At 50.2% G+C, this 21813-nt stretch overlaps 1 protein-coding gene across 5 annotated transcripts in view; it reads right to left on the reverse strand.

Annotated features, from left to right (window-relative positions):
- Nucleotides 1-827: 827 nt before the first annotated feature.
- Dennd3 (DENN domain containing 3) overlaps nt 828-21813 on the reverse strand; it is a 58619-nt gene continuing 37633 nt past the window's right edge. For 2 of the 5 annotated variants that reach the window (XM_028773265.1, XM_028773263.1), the window contains exons 14-23: nt 17477-17736; nt 15893-16063; nt 14704-14833; nt 10033-10140; nt 8265-8404; nt 7627-7784; nt 5432-5565; nt 4047-4153; nt 3827-3964; nt 828-2206 (exon numbers count right to left, since the gene is read on the reverse strand). In XM_028773265.1, coding sequence (XP_028629098.1) covers nt 2006-2206; nt 3827-3964; nt 4047-4153; nt 5432-5565; nt 7627-7784; nt 8265-8404; nt 10033-10140; nt 14704-14833; nt 15893-16063; nt 17477-17736 — 1547 coding nt within the window. In that variant the 3' untranslated portion in view covers nt 828-2005. Of the gene's footprint in view, nt 2207-3826; nt 3965-4046; nt 4154-5406; nt 5566-7626; nt 7785-8264; nt 8405-10032; nt 10141-14703; nt 14834-15892; nt 16064-17476; nt 17737-21813 lie in introns of those variants that run through there. The other 3 variants (XR_003712147.1, XM_028773266.1, XM_028773267.1) reach the window with 3 other exon arrangements.

Below are 21813 nucleotides of genomic sequence, written 5' to 3' on the forward strand. Positions count from 1 at the left end.
CAGGCCTGGTAGGTCATTTTGTAAGAGTTTTGTTTTGCAGCCATTCCTGTGATGGAGATGTCAGTGCTTCACAGTTGACTACACCACTGGTCCCGCCCTTGCCTGACCACTGTCAAACCCTGCAGAGCCATAGCAGGCACACTCCTAGGACCCACAGCCACACAACACATCTTCTGACCCTCGAGGAAAGATCTAGAGCCAGGGAGACACGCACTTCACCGTCAGAATGAGTTCAGTAAGGATGAGTTCCCTTACCGGTTTTGTCCAAGACACAGAAGAAACCAAAGGCATAGAAGTGCACCTTTTCATCCCAATAACCCCTCACAAATATAATGCCACGTGCTCACTCCCGTGTGTTGGGTACCAGAGAACAGCGCCACCACTGTTCACTGCTTCTCCTCTTGGTACAAGTGACTACTCCCTAAAGTCCCTGGTTGTTTGTACCAGTTGATTGTTTCATATGAGATCGTAGAAATTAAAATCACCACAAATGAGTCCAATTCGGAACATCTTGATCGGTGCTTAGAACAAACAGAGAAAGTCTCCCATGTGTCCCAGCTATGGTCGGCATGCCTGTCACCCCAGCACTTGGGTGGTTAAGGCAGGAGCTGGAGGTTGACGCCATCCTGGGCTACAGAGTTCCACCTTGTCACAAAAGTTTAAGTGTTCAACTTCCAGTAATCTCCACAACTTCAGTGTGGCTCGGTGTTAGAGTCCTTGTTTATTGGGAAGAGACAGACCCTGGTTTGATCTCAGACACTACAAAGAAAACGGACTTCCAATCCCAAGAGCCCTCTATCCCGTTCACAGCAGCCAAATCGTGCAACCAGCATTAACAAAAAGGGTTTATTATCACAAGTTGTAAACACCTGGTCGTACATGGACCAGCATTAAATAACTTAGAATGCACTTACTGTCGACTTTTACAAAGACAGTTTGAACCTCTGCCCTTGGCCGCTGGCCACATTGTCCTTCTGGACATATGGAACACCCCTCGGGGAGCACAGACTCCAGGGAGGGGTGTGGCTCTGAGATCCACTATGTTCAAGGGAGCCAGCAAGCAGTGGCAGACGCTTCAGGCCTGGGTTGTCACATGTATGAGCACACGTACCTCTGGACCCTGGCCTGATCTCAGAGACGGGCATAGACCATTGATAACCTCTTAATGACAATGGTGGACATGGAGTCTTGAAAACCCAAGGCAGGGGACCCAGAGGGCTCCACGCAGAACTCACAGGAGGATACACAGGAGACAGGCCATATCCTCTGTGTCCAGCATCTATGCTGAAACCCACCTCACAGAACATTTCTAGGATGAAATTGGGCCAGTGTGGTAAATACATTCACAAGCCTCGGTGCAGATAGCTATGAACTGTTCAATAGAGAGATGTTGTGAACACACATGCAGGAGACGCACGAAGTGCAGCTATGCCACGAGCCAGTGACACAGTCACTGTACTGAAGCACGTGTACTTCTGAGATGAGCTTCCTGCCTGTGTCTTCATTAAAACTTTAATGCTAAGACAGAGCCGCTCAGCGACCAGTTTCTACACAGACAAACCTGACCAGTACTGTCCCCTCCCTAGGGCAGGCCTTGGTCACCTTCCCTGAAGGAGGAATCACCTGCCCAGTGCAAGCCTCTCTGGAATCAGGAAGTTAGTGGAAACCTGAAAGGCTCTGTGGCTATGACATACCAGTCACTGCCATACCACTGAGCCCAAGTGTTTGCAGAGTAAACATGAAGAGCGGATAGAGAGGCCAGACTTGAGGCCCACAGGTCACATGCGATTCAGCTAGGTTGGCAGCTGAGGTGCTGGCTCCCAGGTGTGGATTCTGGAAGTTTCTAGGTAACATGAGGTAACTTTAAAGTGGAGGTTATCAGCAATGAGACATAGCCGCTCACCCAAGGAAGTGAAGGCGCCTGGAGCAGACAGGCCCCACCTAGCTAGCCATTGACACAGCGGTGGGTCGGGAGGCGGCCCCTCACAGGTTCAGGACAGAGCTTTCACTCCACTTTCCAGATGGCGATCTTTCCCTCCTCCTGGCCTGCTCCACTCAATACGTAGCGGTCCTCAGCAGAGCACAGGGTCCTCACCGTGTCCCAGTGTGCCACCAGCTCCTTTTCCACCGCCATCTTCTCCACGTCCAGCACATAGATCTTCCCTCTGGTTTTTCCCTGAGACAGCCCCCTGCCGCCCACCCAGATCTGCGGGAAAGAAACAGATACTCCCTTCAAGCTCAGTGCTCTGTGACAGACGCACCTCCCCGGACACATGTCCTTCCTCCTGGCCAAGCGGCTGGGCCACCTGGAGGGCTGAGGACAGACCTTCAGGCCTGGGAGCCCTCAAGCTGTCTCCTGGACTTGGAATCTGCTGAGGGCAACTTCAGCTGTAACTGGGGGAGGATGGGTGTGGGAGCTGGAGTGGTGAGCGTGCGTGTGTGTGTGTGTGTGTGTGTGTGTGTGTGTGTCTCACACCAAGTCCACACTGCAGACCAGCTGACTCCAGCTCCACTTCACACAATGGGATCACACCTTGCCACATATTGGGCAGGGCTGAGACCTGTCACATCTGTTTTTTGTTTTTTTTTTTTTTTTGCAATTTACCCTTTGGGCATGGGACTGTCCACCTTTGGGCTGCTCCACTATTGCATTTACACAGAAGGGGGCCCCAGGATGGCCCACACTCACAGCCTTCCTGGGATGAGTGTTCTCAGCTTGTCTTTCCTGGAACATGCTGAGCCCTGTAGGAGGTTTGAGGTCAGTGACAGTGCTCTAGAGGGGACCTAAGGGAATGGTAGGCCTTTGGTCCCTTTCTACCCTTTCCTTGGACAGGTAGCAGTCTCCCCCACTCGCTCACACTGTGCGTGTCTCACCCCAACCCCAGAACTGTGGTGCCGGGTATAGCATAGCCTTGGTAGGGACAAAATGACATGCTTCCTGCCCCTGGGACAGGGCCAGCATGTGTGGGCCTCCACAAGTGTCGGTGGCTGCTGTGGGCATAAGGCTTGTTTGTATAATATTTTTCCGTTCCTCCTTCAAGGAATGGCCTCCCTGTTAATGAGTCCATCATAATCAGAGACAGCACTAAGCCCAGGAGTCAAGCGTGTGGCTGAGATCTCAGCAGAACGATAAATGCTGGGACCTTCAGAGCAGCCCTTAAGGCTGAGGAAAAAAAACTCTAAAAAACATGAGTTCAACAATATACAATTTCTCAACTATGCAAAAACACAAGGATGCAATATGAATTGTATACGGGGCCTCACAAATCTAAAGGAACAAAGGCAGCTACGTATAAGCCAACTTGTCAGGGAAGATATTAAGGAAAAAGAGAGAGAGATATTTAGGGAGTGGTGATCCAAGGAGACTCCACCCAGCTAAGTTTTTTTGTTTACACTTACAAAGACAGACAGATTCCTGAGCTCAGGGTCACCCTGGGACATAGCAAGGTTAGGCCCAGGTATGGTAGAAATGGATATCTCAGGCTCTGGTCCTACCCAGCTATCTTACCATCTTTAACAGAGTCAGGCAGATCTCTGAATTCTTTTGCAATGTTAAAAGACAATGTGTGCCTGCTGTCACCTGTGAAATTGCTAGCCTGCCCACACCTGGGATTGGCGCTGACTGGGCCTCCAGCTGAGAGAAGTGGGGCTGTCATTCACCAGACAAGCACTATGAAATCTGAGGCACATGACAACCTCTGTCACAGCCAGCCTCATATTCCTCATTCCCACTAAGGAGGAAAGGAACCCTGGAAGAAGACAGAGCCACATAGACAAGGCCAGAGGGACCTGAGGGGATGCTGGTGGCTAGACACTTTCACCTCACCTGCCTCTTCACTTGGATCATACAGGTGACCTCGGTGCAGTCTTGTAAGCGAGTCTTCTGAGGAGGCTGGTCCAGGTCCTTCAAGTTCCAGATATACAGCTCACTGACCCCCGTAGAGGCCGCCCACAGCTGCTGCTCCTGGGACAGAAATCACCATGGGACAATAGCACTGCGGCCAAGACAGCCCAAGGCTGGACTTGCGCACACAGGCCTGGAGTACCTCAGGCAGAAGTTGGAAGGTCAGGAAGGAAGCTTTCTCATTGGGATGCTTGGTCTTCAGCTCAACGAAGCCCTGCGGTGTCTTCACCAAGATCTTGTGGACTGTACCTGTGGGAGGAAGAACCAAGAGGAGGGATGGGCAGGGCATAAGTCAAGAGGAGGAAAGAAGAGTCAGGCAGAGTCGGGAGCTACAGGGATTCTGGCAACTAGGACTCCCCTGAAAGGCAGGAACTGCCTGCCCAGCTGGCTCTCTTCCTATGATGGCTGGGAAGCTTGTCTCACAGTCCTCGTGAGATGTCCTAACACAGACTGGTACCTCCTGTTCTCTTGTCACTTCATGGAGATCAGGGGCCCAAGCCCAATCCTCTCGAGCATTAGCAAGCAGGGGAAACCTGGGTGGCAGGACTCACCAGGAACGATACGCATCCTGGCAAAATAAGTTTTCTTAATTTCTCTGAAGGCTGCCGACTGCCCAGTGATGTGAGACCACGGAGTACCACCCTTAAGAGCACCCATGCAAAAGGGAAGCGGAAAGAGGAGCTGAAAAGAGAGCAGAGAAGACAGAGCTGGATTAAAATGCGCAGTGAGGGCAGCCGCAGGCAGGGAAGAGGGCAGGGCCACGGTCTGGGTGCCTGCGGAGGGCTGGCGAGCCTGAGTCCATCAGCTCTCCGCAGGCAAGGCCTGGTCCCTTCTGAGTCAGTGAAGAGTGGGGACAGTGGAGGCAGGAAGATCGCAAGTTCAAGATGAGCCATAGCTACCTAAGAGAATTTCAGGCCAGTGTGGTCTACACAGGACCCTGGAAAAAAAGGGAGAGACAGAGCAAGGAAGCACATGCAAAAAACGGCACACTCAGGTCTAAGGATGTTGCTGACAGCATTCAAGATGTCTCTGACTTTCTTCAGAGCGGCCTCACAGTACAGGAGACTCCTGTGCCCCAGGATGTTCAGGATGCTGGAACAAGAGCCACCAGCCTAGAGCCTGCCCCTCCCATCAGCCCTTGGCAAACTGTCTGACTCTGCTCTTGGCTCAGGGAGTCCTAGGGGTGGGCTTGAAATGGTACAAGTCACAGTAGCTAGTGGAGCCAGGCTTGCCTTCAGAGGCAGGTGTGGCACACTCAGAAGAGGTTGCAGGGGACAAGACAGGGTCACTGGGCCAGGCTCAACAGGGTACAGAAAAGGAGCTGGGCACTGGCAGACAAGGAGCAGAGTGACAGCCATCTATCCACCAGCCTGTCAAGGAATGGAGAGGGGCGAGCCAAGCTACTGAGACAGCATGGTTGCCGGGAGAGGAGGAATCAAAGCTGGAAACATGTACACTGAAAGGAAGGGCTCGGCCCAGAGCAGCGTCAGGGCAGCATGCTCACTGGCCAGCAACATGGAAACTTACAACACCACACGCAGTCACTGTGCAGGCTAACTGACGTGAGGCCGTCGTATGGCAGCCGGAACTGGCTGATCACTCGAAGTGTGCTGACGTTCCACACCAAGACCGTCCCATCCAGACTACAGGAGTAGACCTGACTGAAGAAGGATCAAACACACACGTATGCATTTAACAGGTGCCATGGGATACCTTGCATCTAACCTTCACCATTCACGGTAGGGAAGATGTTAAATGTGACACACCAGGGACATATCAGGGTCTTAGGTGCTCAGTTTCCCTCTCTAGCCCCTGTGGCATCGATGGGGTGTCAGAGAGATCCTGTGCCACCATTCACTGCACCAAATCTTAAGCAGGGCTGTCCAACTCAGAGAAGCCAAGGAGGGCAGACACATCGGCACCCTGGGGTGGGCATCCACAGTGGCCAATACTATTGGTGACCCCTGTACCTTCCCAGCTCCTGTCATACTCAGGTAAGCACAGAATGTCCCACTTGACTCAAGGGAGAACAGAAGCACCTCTGGCACTATATTAGGGAACAGAGATGGGGTGGCAGGTGGATGCTGCCAGAACAGAGGCTTCCCCACCCAGCTAGAAGACCCTGCCTTGCTCTTGAGCCTTCCCTGGGCACTACTCTGTCAGATCTGACCATGCTGCAGGGCATGTAAAATAGCTCACTTAGAAGTTGATGCTCTGCCGGGCGGTGGTGGCGCACGCCTTTAATCCCAGCACTTGGGAGGCAGAGGCAGGCGGATTTCTGAGTTCGAGAGTTCGAGGCTAGCCTGGTCTACAGAGTGAGTTCCAGGACAGCCAGGGCTACACAGAGAAACCCTGTCTCAAAAAACCAAAAAAAAAAAAAAGAAGTTGATGCTCTTAAGTAAAGACAGCGACACAAGCTGCTATTATGGGTTGCATTATGTCCCTGAGAAATGATACAGCATTTTCCTTGCACTCGGCAGAATACAGCCTGACTTAGAAACAGGATCTCTGCAGGTGTAGCCAGGCAGACATACCATCATTACAGTAGGCCCCGGGCCATTAGCACTGGCGTCTTTACAAATGGGCAATTTGAGCCCAGAGATGGCCACACACTGTGGGAGGGCGTGGTAACTGAAGTTGGAATAACAAAGTTGCCAGGAGAAACCAAGGTAACCATCATATCTGGGGAGGCCAGGGAGAGCCTCCGGTAGCATCCAGAGGGAGCACAGCCCAACTCAGAGATCTTTTTGTCTAAGCCACTGTTGGGGCTTTCCGTCAAAGTGGCTTTGGGAGACCAATACACAAGGGAGGCTGTCCATCAGGGTGTACAAGGACATGTGAGCCAGGAAGCAGGTGGCCTTGAGATGGGTGACCTCCATGGCTTTCCTACACCTGCCTCTGGATGCTGGCTCCACTGGAGGATGGTCAGATGAGGGAAGCCTCAGCCTGGGGGCCAGACCCCAGTTCCCATCTGTCCTGAGCAGCACCCTTGTACCCTCACATACCCTCACAATGCCCAGCGTAATTTGAGAGATTCATGGGTCAAACCTCTCCTAAGATGGCTTGGCTATGGAATTGGGGGGGTTATAGAGGCAGGGACACATGGGTGAGATGGAGTTCACATGTGACAGGGTGACCTTCCATTGGTGCCAGTATCCAGAGCTGTCTGCCTTGCATACCTTTGGCAGGAAGGGCGGAGCCCCCTGAAGCAAGCTGGATGGGTTTGGAAATGAAGGCAACCTGGGTGCCAGACCCACCCCAGGACACGACAGTAGCTTATAGATTCAAGAAGGGGAAGTGGCCCCATCAGCCTGCAGACAGCTGGCCTTTTGGCAAATCTTGGGGTCTTAGGGGAAGGGATGTCCCACAATAGCATTTTGGAGAGAGTCAACATCAAGAACTGAGGTGCTCTTTCATACAAAGCCACATTTCTGATGTCTGGAAAGTTGAGAAATCCAACCACAACCAGCACTTCCTGGAGGGTGCGCCCTCTCCAGTTTGCCAAAAGCGCTGGCTGCTCTGAGGAATCTTGGCTGTAAGGCCGAGAACCAAAACCACTTTTGCCATCTCAAGAGACTCCTTCCTCTTCACCCACAAGCAGAACCAGACCACACACATCTCCTTTCATACACTTTTTGCCTGGCTGGGAGGCCAGGACCCCTTACCATCCACACCCCGGGGGCCAAGCCTTTCCTTTCTCCTACTCCATAGGGCCCTGGTACCTGGGCTTCCTTCCACTGTGCACGGCCAAGCCAGTGACCGGAGAGCGGTGATCCGTGAGCTGTTTGTTGCAGGACATGCTGTGGACATTGATGATGTAGATGACAGAGTCCTCGGAGCCCACCCACACCTGGCTGTGCTCCGCCATCACCATACAGTTCTAACAGGAAGAGACGTACAAACCAGGTTCACAATCTGCCCGCGGACCGACCAGGCCCAAATCAGCGCCTACGAGCACTGATCCTGCAGGGTCTGACAAGTCAGAGCCTTGTTTAAGTCACACACAGTGAGCATTGATTTGGGGTAAAAGCAAGGTTAGCAGGTGGCTGAGTCTGCAATAACAATATGGATTGTAGGAATGGCCAACCAAGCCATCAGGGCCTCTGCAGACAGCATGTTCTTAGGGCCTCGGGCTTCTTTTTTTTGGTTTTTTGAGATAGGGTTTCTCTGTGTAGGCCTGGCTGTTCTGGAGCTCACTCTGTAGACCAGGCTGGCCTCGAACTCAGAAATCCTCCTGCCTCTGCCTCCCGAGTGCTGCCCACCTGGGACTCTGGCTTCTTAAAGTCACCCTGGGATGCTAGAGAAGGGCTGTCATTGAGTCACTTGGAACATCACACTGGGTTAAAGGTGCTGCACTTACCACTTTAGAGGAACCCACTTTAAAGCAATGCTGGTGGACGGTCCAAGAGGAAGCATCAAACACGACCACTTTGCCTTCATTCAGAGCACACCACAACTTAGGGTGTGCATCTTCAACCTTCTCTGCAGGATCCAGGCGTCCTGAAGGGGAAAGTCACCCCAAAGCTTTTAAGGTGACTGTCAGATCATTGGGGGGGGGAGGTGCCTCCTGCCTTCCAGATAACTACAGAACACCAGTCCAGTACAGTGCAGTGCAGAGTGCAGGGGTGTGGAGATGACCCCCTTGGGAGCCTGGGGTCTTGTGAGCTCCTGGAACTCAGAACTCTATGGAGCGGGGATGTACTGTTGCACCAGGGCCCACAAGTAAGCAGGAGGTGTGAAGAGGACTGGTGAACACTGGGCTGTCAGCTGGTGAACTGAGGGAGTCAGCTGGAGAAACCAGTGCGCCCACCGATTCCCACGCTGACCGAAAGCTCGCATGCCATTTTCCTTCAGGTTCTTACCCACACTTAGTGCTTGGGACCAACTTATTTATTTAGGGTTTTCAAGATGAGGTCTCATGTAGCTCATCCTAACCTTGAACTGGTGATAATCCTCCTGCCTCAGCCTCCTGAATACTGTGATTATACATATGCCCCATATCACATCTAGCTTGGCAAACGTTTTTAAAAAAGTTTGAGCACTCTAAGAGATTTTTTTTTCTTTGTTTATTGAGATAAGGTCTTGTATTTTTTTTTTTCCAGGCTGGTATTGTCTCAACTTCTCGTGTACCTAGGACTATAGGCCAGTGTCATCACGTCCAGCTCGACTTTGAGTGTGACATTGCCCTAACTCATCATGAGGCCGGTAGTGTCAGCATTGGAGTGGCTTCTTTCATGATGTATGTGTCTCAGGGGGTTACGCTCCAGGGGCTGGGTGGGAGTTCTCTCATGGTGATGATGTCATCATCCCAGGATCACACATGCCAGCGCAGTCCCTGAGCTCCCACTCTCCTGACTGTAATTTCTTGAAACCATTATTTTATTATTATTATCATTATTATTATTATTAACATCTATTTGTATGTGTGTGTGTGCGCGCACACGTGCACACATAATGGAAGCTAGATGACAATTCGGGGGAGTCAGTTCTCTTTTTCCACGATGTGGGTTCAAATTCAGGTTGTTAGGATCGGTGGCAAGCCAGCAAGCACCCTTACCCACTAAGCCACCGCACCAGCCCAGAAACTGTCAATGTAGTTAAACATAGAGCCCTTCAGTGCTTAGGAACTTGGGGTTGGCCTGGTCATGCCCGTGCTGTTGAGTGTGCTTGTCTGGGGGTCACTCGCTCTACTTACTTGTAAGCACGTGTCTCATCTAAACTTCAGTCCACTTGGGACTGTTGTGGTGACTGAAGTGAACAGCGTCCCGGCTTCCCATATGGAGATAGGCTATCCCTCTGTCCTATGGTTATACAAGCATTTACCAGCAGCAACCTCCCCGACCAAAGACAAGAGCTGACACCTAACACCTGAAATGTCCCATACTATAGAGGGCAGGGGATCAGTGAGTCTTCCGGGTCTCCACCAGGCTCATTGCCCAAGTATAAGGTGCCACACAGACAAGAGGCCAGAGTTGTCATGAGAGCTTGGCCCTCGTGGGTCAGAATCCCACCCTATAGACACAAAGCACCCTCGCTTTCTAGCGAGGCATTTCTAGCATTGCGCTTTCCCTCACTGCTGCCGGGCTGACCTCCAACCCAAGTCTGTAAGTTCATCACAACCAAGATACCTGGAGTATACAGCAAGACTTCAATGGCTTGGGGAGCCGTCTCTCCAGCTGAAGGGTTAATCTTGTGTTTTAGGGTTTCCGAGGTTGTCTTTGGGACGGCCATGGGCACTGAAACACAGACACTTGAGTTAGGTTACCAGTCTCAAGGATAGCAGGGCGGTAAGTGAAGCTCTCCTGTTAGGAGTTTGTTGTAAAACCATATATGGCCTGAAGAGGGCGCTCTTGTAAAAACAGTGTTATGGAGGTAGCGAGGTCCCCCTGGCCTCGTTCCTAATGGGGAACAGGGACAAGAAGCTACATAAGTTTTCTGGTTGAACAGTGCAACGTTGTGTATATGTTACATTTTCTTTTACTATATTTTAGCATTTTTGTGTGTGGTGCGCACACCATAGGACATATGTGGAAATCAGTTCTCTTCCTTCAGCCATGAGAGTCTCAGGGACTGAGCTCAGGTCATCAGGCTTGGCAGCAAGTGCCTTTCCCTAGTGAGCCATCTTGCCAGCCCGGGGTCACCTTTTCTTTACCCATTCATCTGCAAATGGACACTTAGTCTAGTTACATGACTAAGACACAACACTTGTGCCTCTTTCTGCACAATCCAACACGGTTCCAGACAGCGCTAAAACTGCCTCCCCTGGAGGTCTCTGGGACCACCTGCCAGGTTGAGTGACCTTTCTGCTAACCCCGAGGCGCTTCCTCACGGCCCCATGCTAACCTCCAGTCCCCATGGGTCACCTGCACTGTAGTGGAGGCTACGCCTTAGGGACTCGCGGTGGCCGTTCATTCAGCTTCAAGACTGATATGATTGCTATTGTCTTCATTCTTCAAAAGAAACAACCGAGTCCTGTCCCTTGCTTATATGAGAGCGTGCACCCTGCCGGTCACGAGGCCTCCCACATGGGTCCTGGGTTCCAACAACACCAGAAGTGATGGCGGGACCCTCTGCCACTGCCTCTCCACCTGCTGCCTCAGGTGACTGACGCAGGTCCTTTCACTTTTGTATTTATAGACCTTCCATCACAAGTGGACTCCATGCTTCTGAACTAGGCTAGGGAATCTCACTTTGTGAAGCCGTGTACTAGAAGGTATTTCTGGATTTGCTAAATCAGGGTCAGGAATTCAGCATGCTGTGACCTGAGCTCAGATGGCTCCTCCTGTGCCATGGGATCAAGGTGATGAGGACAGAGTGTGTGCTGGGTGTTACCATGGCAACTCTGTAAACTGTTTACAGAGGAGCTAGAAGGCTGTTCCATGAACTGCTGGCAACGATAGCGTGCATTTAAAGTTATATAAACAGCTGGAGTGCACTGTTTATTTGATTTCACTCCCATCTGAGGACAGGAGCAGTTCTGTTGAGACCCAAGACTATTAAACAGAGTTCCTGGAGGGCTCAGTGGGTCTCCAGGCAACATGGGGACACCTGAGCCTCCTGGCTGCTGTCCCAGCTCAGGAGCAGGTTGACCAGAAAGCATCAGGGCCACATAGTCAGTGACAGACGTTACAAAGAGCAAGATGAAGCTAAGCCAAGGCTTAAGTTTCTAATTCTTAGACAGCGGTTTTTAAAACCTGACTCCACACCCAGGAGAGATGGAATGAAGCTGCACACTCACAGCAGCCTTCGTTCGTTAGACAGAAGGCAGACCCAACTTAACTGTCCACTACAGGTGAAGGGGTAGAGAAAACGTAATACTGCCAAACCACACTGTAGCCACTACAGAAATGAAGGACTGTCAACCCAAAGTTTGTCTTGCCTACAAGATGTGCAGGGATAAAGAGATTGAGGGGAAAACCAACCAATGACTGCCCCAACTTGAGACCCATCCCATGTGAGAGACCTAACCCCTGACATTGTTAACGACAGTCTGCTCTCCTTGCAGACATCATAACCGCCTTCTGAGAGGGTTCATCCAGCAGCGGATGGAGCCACATGCAGAGACCCACAGCCGAACATCAAGTGGCACTCGGGGAGTCTTGTGGAAGAGTGGGGGATAGAAGTGAGCAAGTTGGAGGGGTCAAGGGCATCACAAGAAGACCCAGGGTCAACTAACCTGGGACCATGGGGGCTCACAGAGCTGGGGCCACCAACCAGGGAGCACACAGGAGCTGGACCTAGGTGCCCAACACATTTGTAGCAAAGGTGCAGTTTGATGTTCATGTGGGTCCCCTAACAAGTGGAATGGGGCTCTCTTGGTCTCTGTCCTCTGTCATTGGAGCCCCTTCCCCTACTTGGACTGCCTGGTTGAGCCTCAGTGGGAGAAGATGTGCCTAGACCTGCTGGGACTAGATGTCCCAGGGTGGGGTGGTACCCAAGGGGGCTCCCCTTCCCTGATGAGAAAGGGAGGGGACAATGGAGGAGAGATTTGTAAGAGTGGGACTGGGAAGAGAGGAGAGAGGGGGACTGTGATCAAGACATGAAGTGAATTAAAAGTAAAATAAAATAAAGAAAGAAATGGCCGGGCGGTGGTGGCGCACGCCTTTAATCCCAGCACTTGGGAGGCAGAGGCAGGCGGATTTCTGAGTTTGAGGCCAGCCTGGTCTACAGAGTGAGTTCCAGGACAGCCAGGACTACACAGAGAAACCCTGTCTCGAAAAACCAAAAAAAAAAGGAAAAAGGAAAGAAAAGAGCTGAGGTACAATAGAAGTGGTAGCCAGGCCTGTAATTCCAGTTACTTGGAGTCAGAAGCAGAAAGAAAGAAAGAAAACAGAAATGGTTTATATGCTTGCTGTATCAGAATGGCGACCCATGGAAAGCCAGGAGCGGGAGTGTGCCCCTTCAATTCCTGTCCCTATGGCCAGACAGAGGGCAGAGACTGCAGACTCCCCAGAAGCTTGTGAGCCAGCTATCCTGAGGTACACAGCAGTAAACAACAAAAGAGAGATGACCCTACCTGAAGCGAGGTGGAAGGGGAGGACTGCCACCTGCATGAACACACGTCATGGCGTACACACACCCATTCACAAGCAGCGCACCTCACCGTCATACAAAATACATTTTCCTTAAGGGAAGGGGCCAGCACAAGCCATTTCATGGAGGTACTGAAGAAACACTGGGCTGAGTGAAAGGATGGAGTCAGGAAGGCTCCTGGGTACAGGAGACACCCAGGACAGATGAGATCACGGTGATAGGGAACCAACAGGCCATGGGAGCACGGAAGGGGATACTGAGCATGTGGGGATTCCTCTTGCAGAGCGTGTGTGAACCATCACAGGGATGGTGGTATTGCTCTTCAAATACCCTGAACCTAGTAAGTCACAGCTTAAAGGGGTCCAGCATGACAGTGACATCTCCGTATCAACAGGTGTGGCAGATGCCCCTACTTCATCAACCTGTGCTCCGGAATGAACTTTCTATTGTTGTTTATACTTTCTTTGTGGCCTCCATAGGTTTGCTATTTCTAGTATGCAGGTCTCAAAGCAGGAGGCTGCGGGAAGGCATTTAAAATGGAAACAGAGCAAAAGTTGAGAAGGCTCAAGACATCTTCTAGCACCCTGACCCTAGACTTGAAACCCTGACCTCCAGATGGCTTCAGAATGTGAGAGCCAAACAGAAACCAACAGGAAGGAGGCTGGGGATTTCCAGGATCCTAGCCTTTAAAGATAAAAAGATGCTGACCGTGGCCACTCACACGTGTAAAGCCAGCACTTGGGAGGTGGAGGCAGAAGGATCAGGGATTTCAGGCCATCTTCAACTACAGAGAGAGTTCTAGACCAGCCTGGGCCGCCCAAGACTAAATCAAAGAAAGAAAAGGAGGAAGGAAACGAAAGAAAGAAAAAGATGTTGGCATTCAGGGTTACCCTTGCCATCTGCACTGTATCATCGTCTGTCAACAAGCCAACCAGGTGCAGAGAGGCCATGGCTATCCAGGAAGTGTGGTTCAGAACGCATACATCCCCAGCACTGACCAGAGAGGGTGTTAGTTACAGCCTTCTAGACATTTCTAGTGTGCCGAGCCAGACAGAAAATTCTTCAGTTGAGATCCAGACCAGCAGTTTACAGCGTAAAATGGGACACCAGAAAAGAGGAGTCAGTGTGTTCTAAAAACCACAGGATCCAAGATTAAATAAGAAAGGGAGGATAAAAACCTACACGTGATTATGAAAAAAAATCCTAAAAATGCTTATAATCCTGGAACAGGAGGATTGTGAGTTCAAGGCCAGCCAGGGCCATATGCTGAGTTCCAGGGTAGCCTATGCTAGACCAATTCCATCTCAAACAAGCAATAAAAAGCAAACAAATGGACAATAGTGCTATTCAAAGCAGACCAGGGTCCTTGAGATTGCTCAGGGTGTTTAGACATTTTGCCTCCTAGCTTGATAATCTGAGTTCAATTCCAAACCCCACATTGTAGAAGGAGAGAACTGACTCCAGCAAGTTGTCCTCTGACCTCCATGACATGGTATGTGTGCCCACATGTCACACACACACACACATATAAAAAGCATGACCAAAAAATTATAGCTGAGTGTGTAATCCCAGCATTCAGGAGACTGAGGCATGGGTACTGAGAGTTTGTGTTCAGCTGGGCTACATGGTAAGACCCTACCCCCTCTCCCAAAAGTAAAAGTAGAAAGCAAGAAAACGTGAGTGGGTTCTAAGTGATAGATGCCAACCAGAAGAAACCCTAGAGGCAGCCTCTTGTGACAGAAGCACGGCCTAGCAACAGAACTTACATTCATTCTTCATGGTTTTAAAGTAGGCCAGAACGGAGGCCGCACGAATGGCGTGAGGTGACTGCAGCGTGCCAACCACGGCATCCATAAGCAGGACATTGGTCAGTGCTTGCTGGACGTACTGCGGGTCCTGGGAGAGATGCAGTTGGGTGTCAACCCTGTCCAAATCGCAAGGGTCTCTAGCTTTTGCCTCACTGAAGAGAACAGTACTTTTCATAGCGTGTTTTGTCAGGGTAACAGGAAGAGTCCAAATGGGTGAGGAGTTTGGAGTCTGTGACATGTAATCTTTTTCTCTGAGTTACGGGAAGTTCTCATGGTTGACTCCTCGAGCCAGCACATTCTCTTCTCTAAATGCAGGGAGGCAGGAATGCATGACTCCTTATGCCTGCCCCAACCACACTAAGATAGCCGGGGCATTTCATAAAGTAACGGCTGTGACTGTACCCAGTGACAGGAGTGGGAGTGGTCCCGTCATGGGCTTCCCCCACTGAACAGCTCATCTGCATATCATATCTCAGTGGGTGTGGAACTCAGCAGCTAGGCCAGAGCTCATGAAATACAGAACCTTTGAGGGACCAAATCCACTCCTGATCCACGACAGGCAATAGCCCATCCTAAGTGGCTGTCTTTGTCTCCTGCCACGGTCTGATCCTTCTAAGATGCACCAGAGGTAGACACCATTGTCATCTGCATCTCTCTGGTGACTGGTAAGACTACAAGCCCCTGCGGCACCCTTATGAGCAGTTCTATTGTGTGACTTCTCTGGTCGTAGCCTTGGTCCATTTACTTTGGTTTGGTTATGTGATTGAGACATGGTCTCACTCTATGGTCCAGGCTAGCCTCAAACTCCAGACCCTCCCAGCTTAGCCTCCTGAGTCCTGGGATAGCAGGTACATGCCACCACACCTGGCTTGTTGGACACATGGTTTCTTTCCCATTTAGACAATATGAAAACCTCTCTCAACTCTATTTCCATTCACTGGGAAGACACCAGAACAGAGTGTACACAGAGGGAAACTGAGTAAATCCTATACGTCCTCCTCATGCCCCAAAGGCCACATGGTCTCAGGTCTCAGGACAACAGCCTCTGTGCCCTTGTAGATAGCATAATTCTCCTTGCCAGGGGCTCTGGATTCCCCTTTCAGGACCTGGTGCCACCCATGCCCACAGGAACTCCCCCACCTCAGACCTTGTGGTCATCTGCCAGCTTCTTTCCAGCCCACATCTCCTTCACCATGAGGTCCCAGAGGTCACACTCAGACTTGAGGTTGGCCTCGAAGACTTCCTTCTTGGCCACCATCTTGATCTTTAAGGTGGGTATCCTCAGGAGGAGAAATGCCACGGTGGTGGTTCTGACTTCCTGTAGGACAAGGACAGCATGAGAACTCAGCGAGGACACACGGGTTGATGGCAGACAGAACAAGTGACCTGAAGCCACCACATGGGGTGAGTTTGGCCACGATGTCGGGCATGGGTGCCCATTACAACCTTTGACTTTTCCCTGCGGACTTCTGGAGCCAGCCAACAAGGAGTCAGGCAGGGACTACAGCTGTAGGCCTGTGTGGCAATCCAGTGGTCACTGCTCTCAGTTTTTCTTTCTGCTGTGACTACTGAGTAATTGAGAACACTTGACAGCCCCAACTCTCTTCTCCTAGGCCTCAAGTTTGGGACTGTAACTGCAAGGCACAAGGATCATCAGGGTCCCAATTCAGACCAGCCTTTTTTTTTTTTTTTTTTTTTTTTCCAGTTAACCACACTGGCCTCAAATTTGCAATAATCCTCCTGCCTCTGACTCCTGAGTGCCAGGATTACATATACACACCAACACACCTGACTCAAAACTCCTCCTTTGGAGGAGTGTAATGTGGCTGGACATAGTGGCCCACGCCTATAGTCCCAGACAGATGCAGGCAGATCTCTCATGAGCTCTACACAGATCCAGGACAGTCAAGATTACACAGAGAGACTTCGTCTCAAATAAATAAATAGTAAATAAATAAATAAATAAATAAATAAAATGTGGCTTAAGGGGGCTGGAGAGATGGCTTGGCGGTTAAGAGCACTGACTGCTCTACCGGAGGTTCTGAGTTCAATTCCCAGCAACCATGTGGTGGCTCACAACCATCTGTAATGGGATCTGATGCCCTCTTCTGGTGTGTCTGAAGACAGGGACAGGGTACGCATATACATAACATAAATAAATTTTTAAAAAAATTCTTTAAAAAAATATGGCCAAGCATGGTAGCACATGTCTATAATCCCAATATTCAGGAGACTGAGGCAGGAAGTGCAAGTTCAAAGCCAGCCTGGGCTACATATCAAGATCTTGTCTCAAAAAAAATATAGTATATACATATATGTAATGTATATACATACATACATACATACACACATACACACATACACACATACACACATACACACATACATACACACACACATACCAAAAAACACAAGTAGACTCTGGGACACAGTGGCTCAGTGGTTAGCATACAGCTATCTCTTTGAGATGAAGTCATTCCTAGCTACCCATCTCTGGTGAGAAAGGCACAGCCACAGCCAGCCTTACCTGGTACCTCCAAACATGATCACTACAGTGGGACCGAGTGAAGAATACTGCCATCCTGCCCCCCATAATCCTGCCCCAGGATGCCACATCACCCTCAGTTGAGAGCTAAGCGAGCTGTGGCACAGAAAGGCCCATAGCGCTGAAGGTGCCGAGGACAAACAGTAGCTTGGGGAGCAGCTGCATCTGGCACCATGACTGTCTCACCTCTATGTTCCTGAAGGTGGCAATCTCCACATAGCCCGGCCGCCCCTCAGGGAGCAAGAACAGGCGTTTCTGGGTCATGGCAATCTTGCCAACTCCACGATTGGTCTTCACGGAGCTCGACAGCTTGTAGACACACTCATTCTTATCCAGATGGTCCATAAGCAGGGCGGGCAGGCTGACCTCTTGTGCCTCTGCCTCTGTCTCCTTCCAGCAGGTGTAAAAATCTCTGAATGTCTCAGGGTCAATCAGTTTCTCACGTTCTGGGTTGAACAAGGAAAATTTCATCAGCACAAGTGAGTTTAAGCATGCACTACCTAAGTCAGACAGCAGGTGGCACCAGTGCCCAGGACTCTGTGGATGGATGGAGGGCCTTCCAGCTTGTGGGGCTACTCCACCTTGTGGGGCAGAAGATTTAGGTAGAGACCCTTCTAGATCACAGAGGGATGGCAATCTGACCTACTACAGGTAGTCACAGTAACTGCAACAAGGACAGTCTTTTGAGACAGTTTTACAGTTTCTGAGGCTGGCCTGTCACTCAATTCTCTGATCCTACTGGCTCAAGCCTGCTGAATGCTGAGATCATAGACATGCCCCACTATGCCTGGCTTAGAACCTCCCTCTGTTCTTAAGCTGCTTTCTTCTGGGCTAGAGCGCTCACCTGCACTCAGCTTCTGAGACCTGCCAACTGCTCTCTTTACACGCCTACCCCAGCCTGGTCTACCTGGCTTATGTATCCAGAGCCTGTGTGTTGCTCTGTCCTCTGGCGTGTCTCACGCCCTCCATCCTGCATAGGCCACACTCCTCTCTGCTGCCGTCTCTGCCTCTGGGTTTTTTCGCAGCCCCCATAATGGCTTTTCTAAAGCACAAGTGTACCTTCCTGCTCCTCATTCAAACCTTTCCGGACTGGTCAGCCACACAAGACCTCAAGTTCCCCCAGACTGTCCCCTCTTTCCTTTCATACCCTACCCCAACCATACCAAGCACTGCTCCAAACAGGCCATGTTGTTATGTGCCCCTGTAGAGCCCCATCCTAACCATCATGCCACAAAAAACTCTCCTCTTGCCCTCAACACCCAAGAGATCAGTGCCATACATGGCCTTCCCTGACAGTGCAGGTCATCCTGGCTGCACTCCATGACTCCCTTGGGGAACCGGTGAATTTAGCTACTAGCACACACCAACACCCGCCTGGCAAGGTGCACCAAGAACACCAACTCATCCTCAGAGGCTCCATCTATGGCAGCTACATGCATTAGGCTCGTGTACAAACTAGAAGACTAAAGGAAGAAGAACAGACCCTGCCCGCTGGCAGCTGGTCCCTGCTTACACAGACCCTGTGTCTCCTCGTGTCCAGCCTCCCTGTGTCCAGCCTTCAGAGGCCCAGGTCTGAGGTGGACAAAGTCCCACTGGGTTCACACCACCATGCCCACATTGTAACAGTGTCATGATGACAATTGCCTAGTACATCTGTTTTGCTGCCACAGCATGATGGGTAAGCATACAGCCATGTGCAGGCTGTGGAGGATGTGAAAGGTTCCAGAGGAAATTTCCAAATAACAAGGGCAGCTGGAGGCCATAGGAAGGTGGCCCAACAGGACGACCTGTCATCCATCAGCAAGGTAGCACCAGAATGTATGCATGGAAACTTCCACCAGGTGGCGCCATTTTGAATTCTTTTTCTTTACGCTTTACTATTCAAGGTAGTTGAATAATATGTATTTTTTTTCTCTCCTTTTGCAGAAATTGGGGATGAACCCAGGGCTTTCCCCATGATAGTCAAATATTCTTCTACCGACTACATTCCAAGCCCCATGTAAGCTTTGAAGTCACTGGATCCAGCCAATGAGAAAATAAATTTCACCTGGGGCAGGGGTACAGCACTCATCTGTATAATGCTCAACTCAAGTGACTAAGGAAGACGAATAACAGCGAATAGGGTGATCCCATGCATGGGACAAGCCCCTGCATCCTCCTGCACTGAACAAGGAGTCCACTGAGGTGATTGACAGCTCAATAGTCATTCCCAGTTGGAGACCTCTTCTGCCACAAACACTGAGTTCTGCAGCCTACTGGGGCCCCGGGGAGCAGACTGACTGAGCTTGAACCATAAGCACATGTTACTCCCATCAGACATTACATTAGAGGTCTTTCAGTTACGTGTCATGCAGGAAGAGCCCAGCAAACAGAACAGGGAAGGCGGGACAAGGAGTGGCAGTCCACGCCAGTGCCCATGAGAGTGAAAGAGCCAGGGATCCTTCAGGACAGACCCTCTGAGCACCCACACAACAGTCACTGAAACTGTGCACAGTAGGGACTTTGCAGCTAGCACCCAAAATGTCTTCTTATAGACAAGTGGCCTGCCTGTCCTTGGAGATGAGAGGGCTCATGTGCTCTGGACATTCACAATGGGAACAACAAGACTAGGGACACCCCATTAGATGGAAGGCAGCCCTCTCCCACCTGTAGCCAGCACCCCAGCTAGCCACGGTTACCACAACACTGCCAGGACTACAGCAGAGCCCACTACACTATGTATGCACAGGGTCGCACGCACACTCAGTTGTCTCTCGATGCACAAGAGTCTGCAGGTACATATTGTCACACCCACAGACAGAATGCCCATTTCCACAGATGGCCACACCCCATTCCCATATCTCCAACTTCTTACAAGTGAGCCACTGTGGATTTCCACTTCGTCACCCACCTCCCTCCATAACCCAGCCCCGGCTCATCCTAGCACCATCCAGGCAGCACCCCATGAGAGCCAGCTACAGACATGCCACTCTGAAGAGCCACACTGAAGGTGGCACAGGGAGTACCCTGTGAACAGCCAGTCCCTGTGAGCTGCAGCACAGAATGTGTACTCTTGTCAGCACCAGGCTTCGAATTAACGAATGTGTATGAGCCTTTTAAATATAACCTAAATTGTATTCTTTTGGGCTGGACTGGGGCACTGGATATGAAATGGCAAAAGTCATGAAGCCAGCGCAGCTATATGACACAGTTTCAGCAAAGCCGAGCCGAACGCTCTGACCACTGTCCTCCTGTCTCTCACTTTTAGGTTTTGGTCTCTGTGTATTGCATCCTTGGGGACTTTCTGAACTATGATTCATTTTGTGTCTTTTCCTGAGAAAATTATGTCTGAGTCTTTTTAAGAAAGTCCTAAACTGCCAGGTGGTGCGGCGCACGCCTTTAATCCCAGCACTTGGGAGGCAGACAGAGGCAGGTGGATTTCTGGGTTCGAGGCCAGCCTGGTCTACAGAGTGAGTTCCAGGACAGCCAGGGCTATACAGAGAAACCCTGTCTCGAAAAACAAAAAAAACAAAAAACAAACAAAAAAAAAGTCCTAAACTTACTGTCCCTTCTGCTTTTAGGGAAATAACTTCATCTCTCCCTATTTGGAAGTCTTCCTTATGCCCTGGAGATCATGATAAACACTAAATGAGGCCATTACACCTGGAATCTTCTTGGGGTATCTGCCCCTAAACATATTCAAATGGTATAATTGGAACAGGGTAAACTCAGAAACAGTTGACAAACTAACCAAGAGAACTGGTTACAGATTCAAGGCCTCTTTTTACTATATGTTTAGAGCTCTCTGAAAATGTAGTTTAAAGATAGGGGTCATAGAGGGTACACCCCTGGAGGAACAGAACTCAGTAAATACATTAAAATAACTTTTCCTACTTTATAGCATAGATGATGCAATGAGATAGTGAAAGGAGTTAGATATTAGTATCTGCTATTCATACAATGACCTGTTCAGATATTTTCTGTTTGTCTGGCGTGCTTTAAAACTGCAACCCTGCCAGCCTAAAAGCAGATTGTTATGTATAAATGTGTTTGCTTTGGAGGAGACAGTCTTTAGATTCTTTGAAGTTATAGGGCTGATAATAAAAATAAAATATGTTCTATTTGTACTTTTTAATTGTAACTGAACTTGTAACCCCGGGCATGTAATAGAAAATCAAAAGCACATGTCCAGAGACAACATGAGATAATCTGGGTTTCTTAGATAACCATTAGTCTGTCTTTGTTCTATGAAATTGGATGGGGCTAGCTCCTGGCAGTCTTGAAGCTCTCTGCTGAGCTATGCCCCAGCCCTCACGTGTACACTTGGATCTCACGAGTTCACTCTAAGATGGGCTGGTGGTTTGAATATGCCTGGCCCAGGGAGTGGCACTATTTGGAGGTGTGGCCTTGTTGGAGTAAGTATGTCACTGTGGGTGTGGGCTTTAAGACCTCATCCTAGCTGCCTGGAAGCCAGTCCAATTAACTGCTGTCCTTGTAAGAGTTGCCTTGGTCATGGTATCTGCTCAGAGTTGCCTTGGTCATGG

The sequence above is a fragment of the Grammomys surdaster genome, unplaced genomic scaffold, assembly GCF_004785775.1.
Source record: "Grammomys surdaster isolate TR1022 unplaced genomic scaffold, NIH_TR_1.0 224, whole genome shotgun sequence".
Taxonomy (NCBI): domain Eukaryota; kingdom Metazoa; phylum Chordata; class Mammalia; order Rodentia; family Muridae; genus Grammomys; species Grammomys surdaster.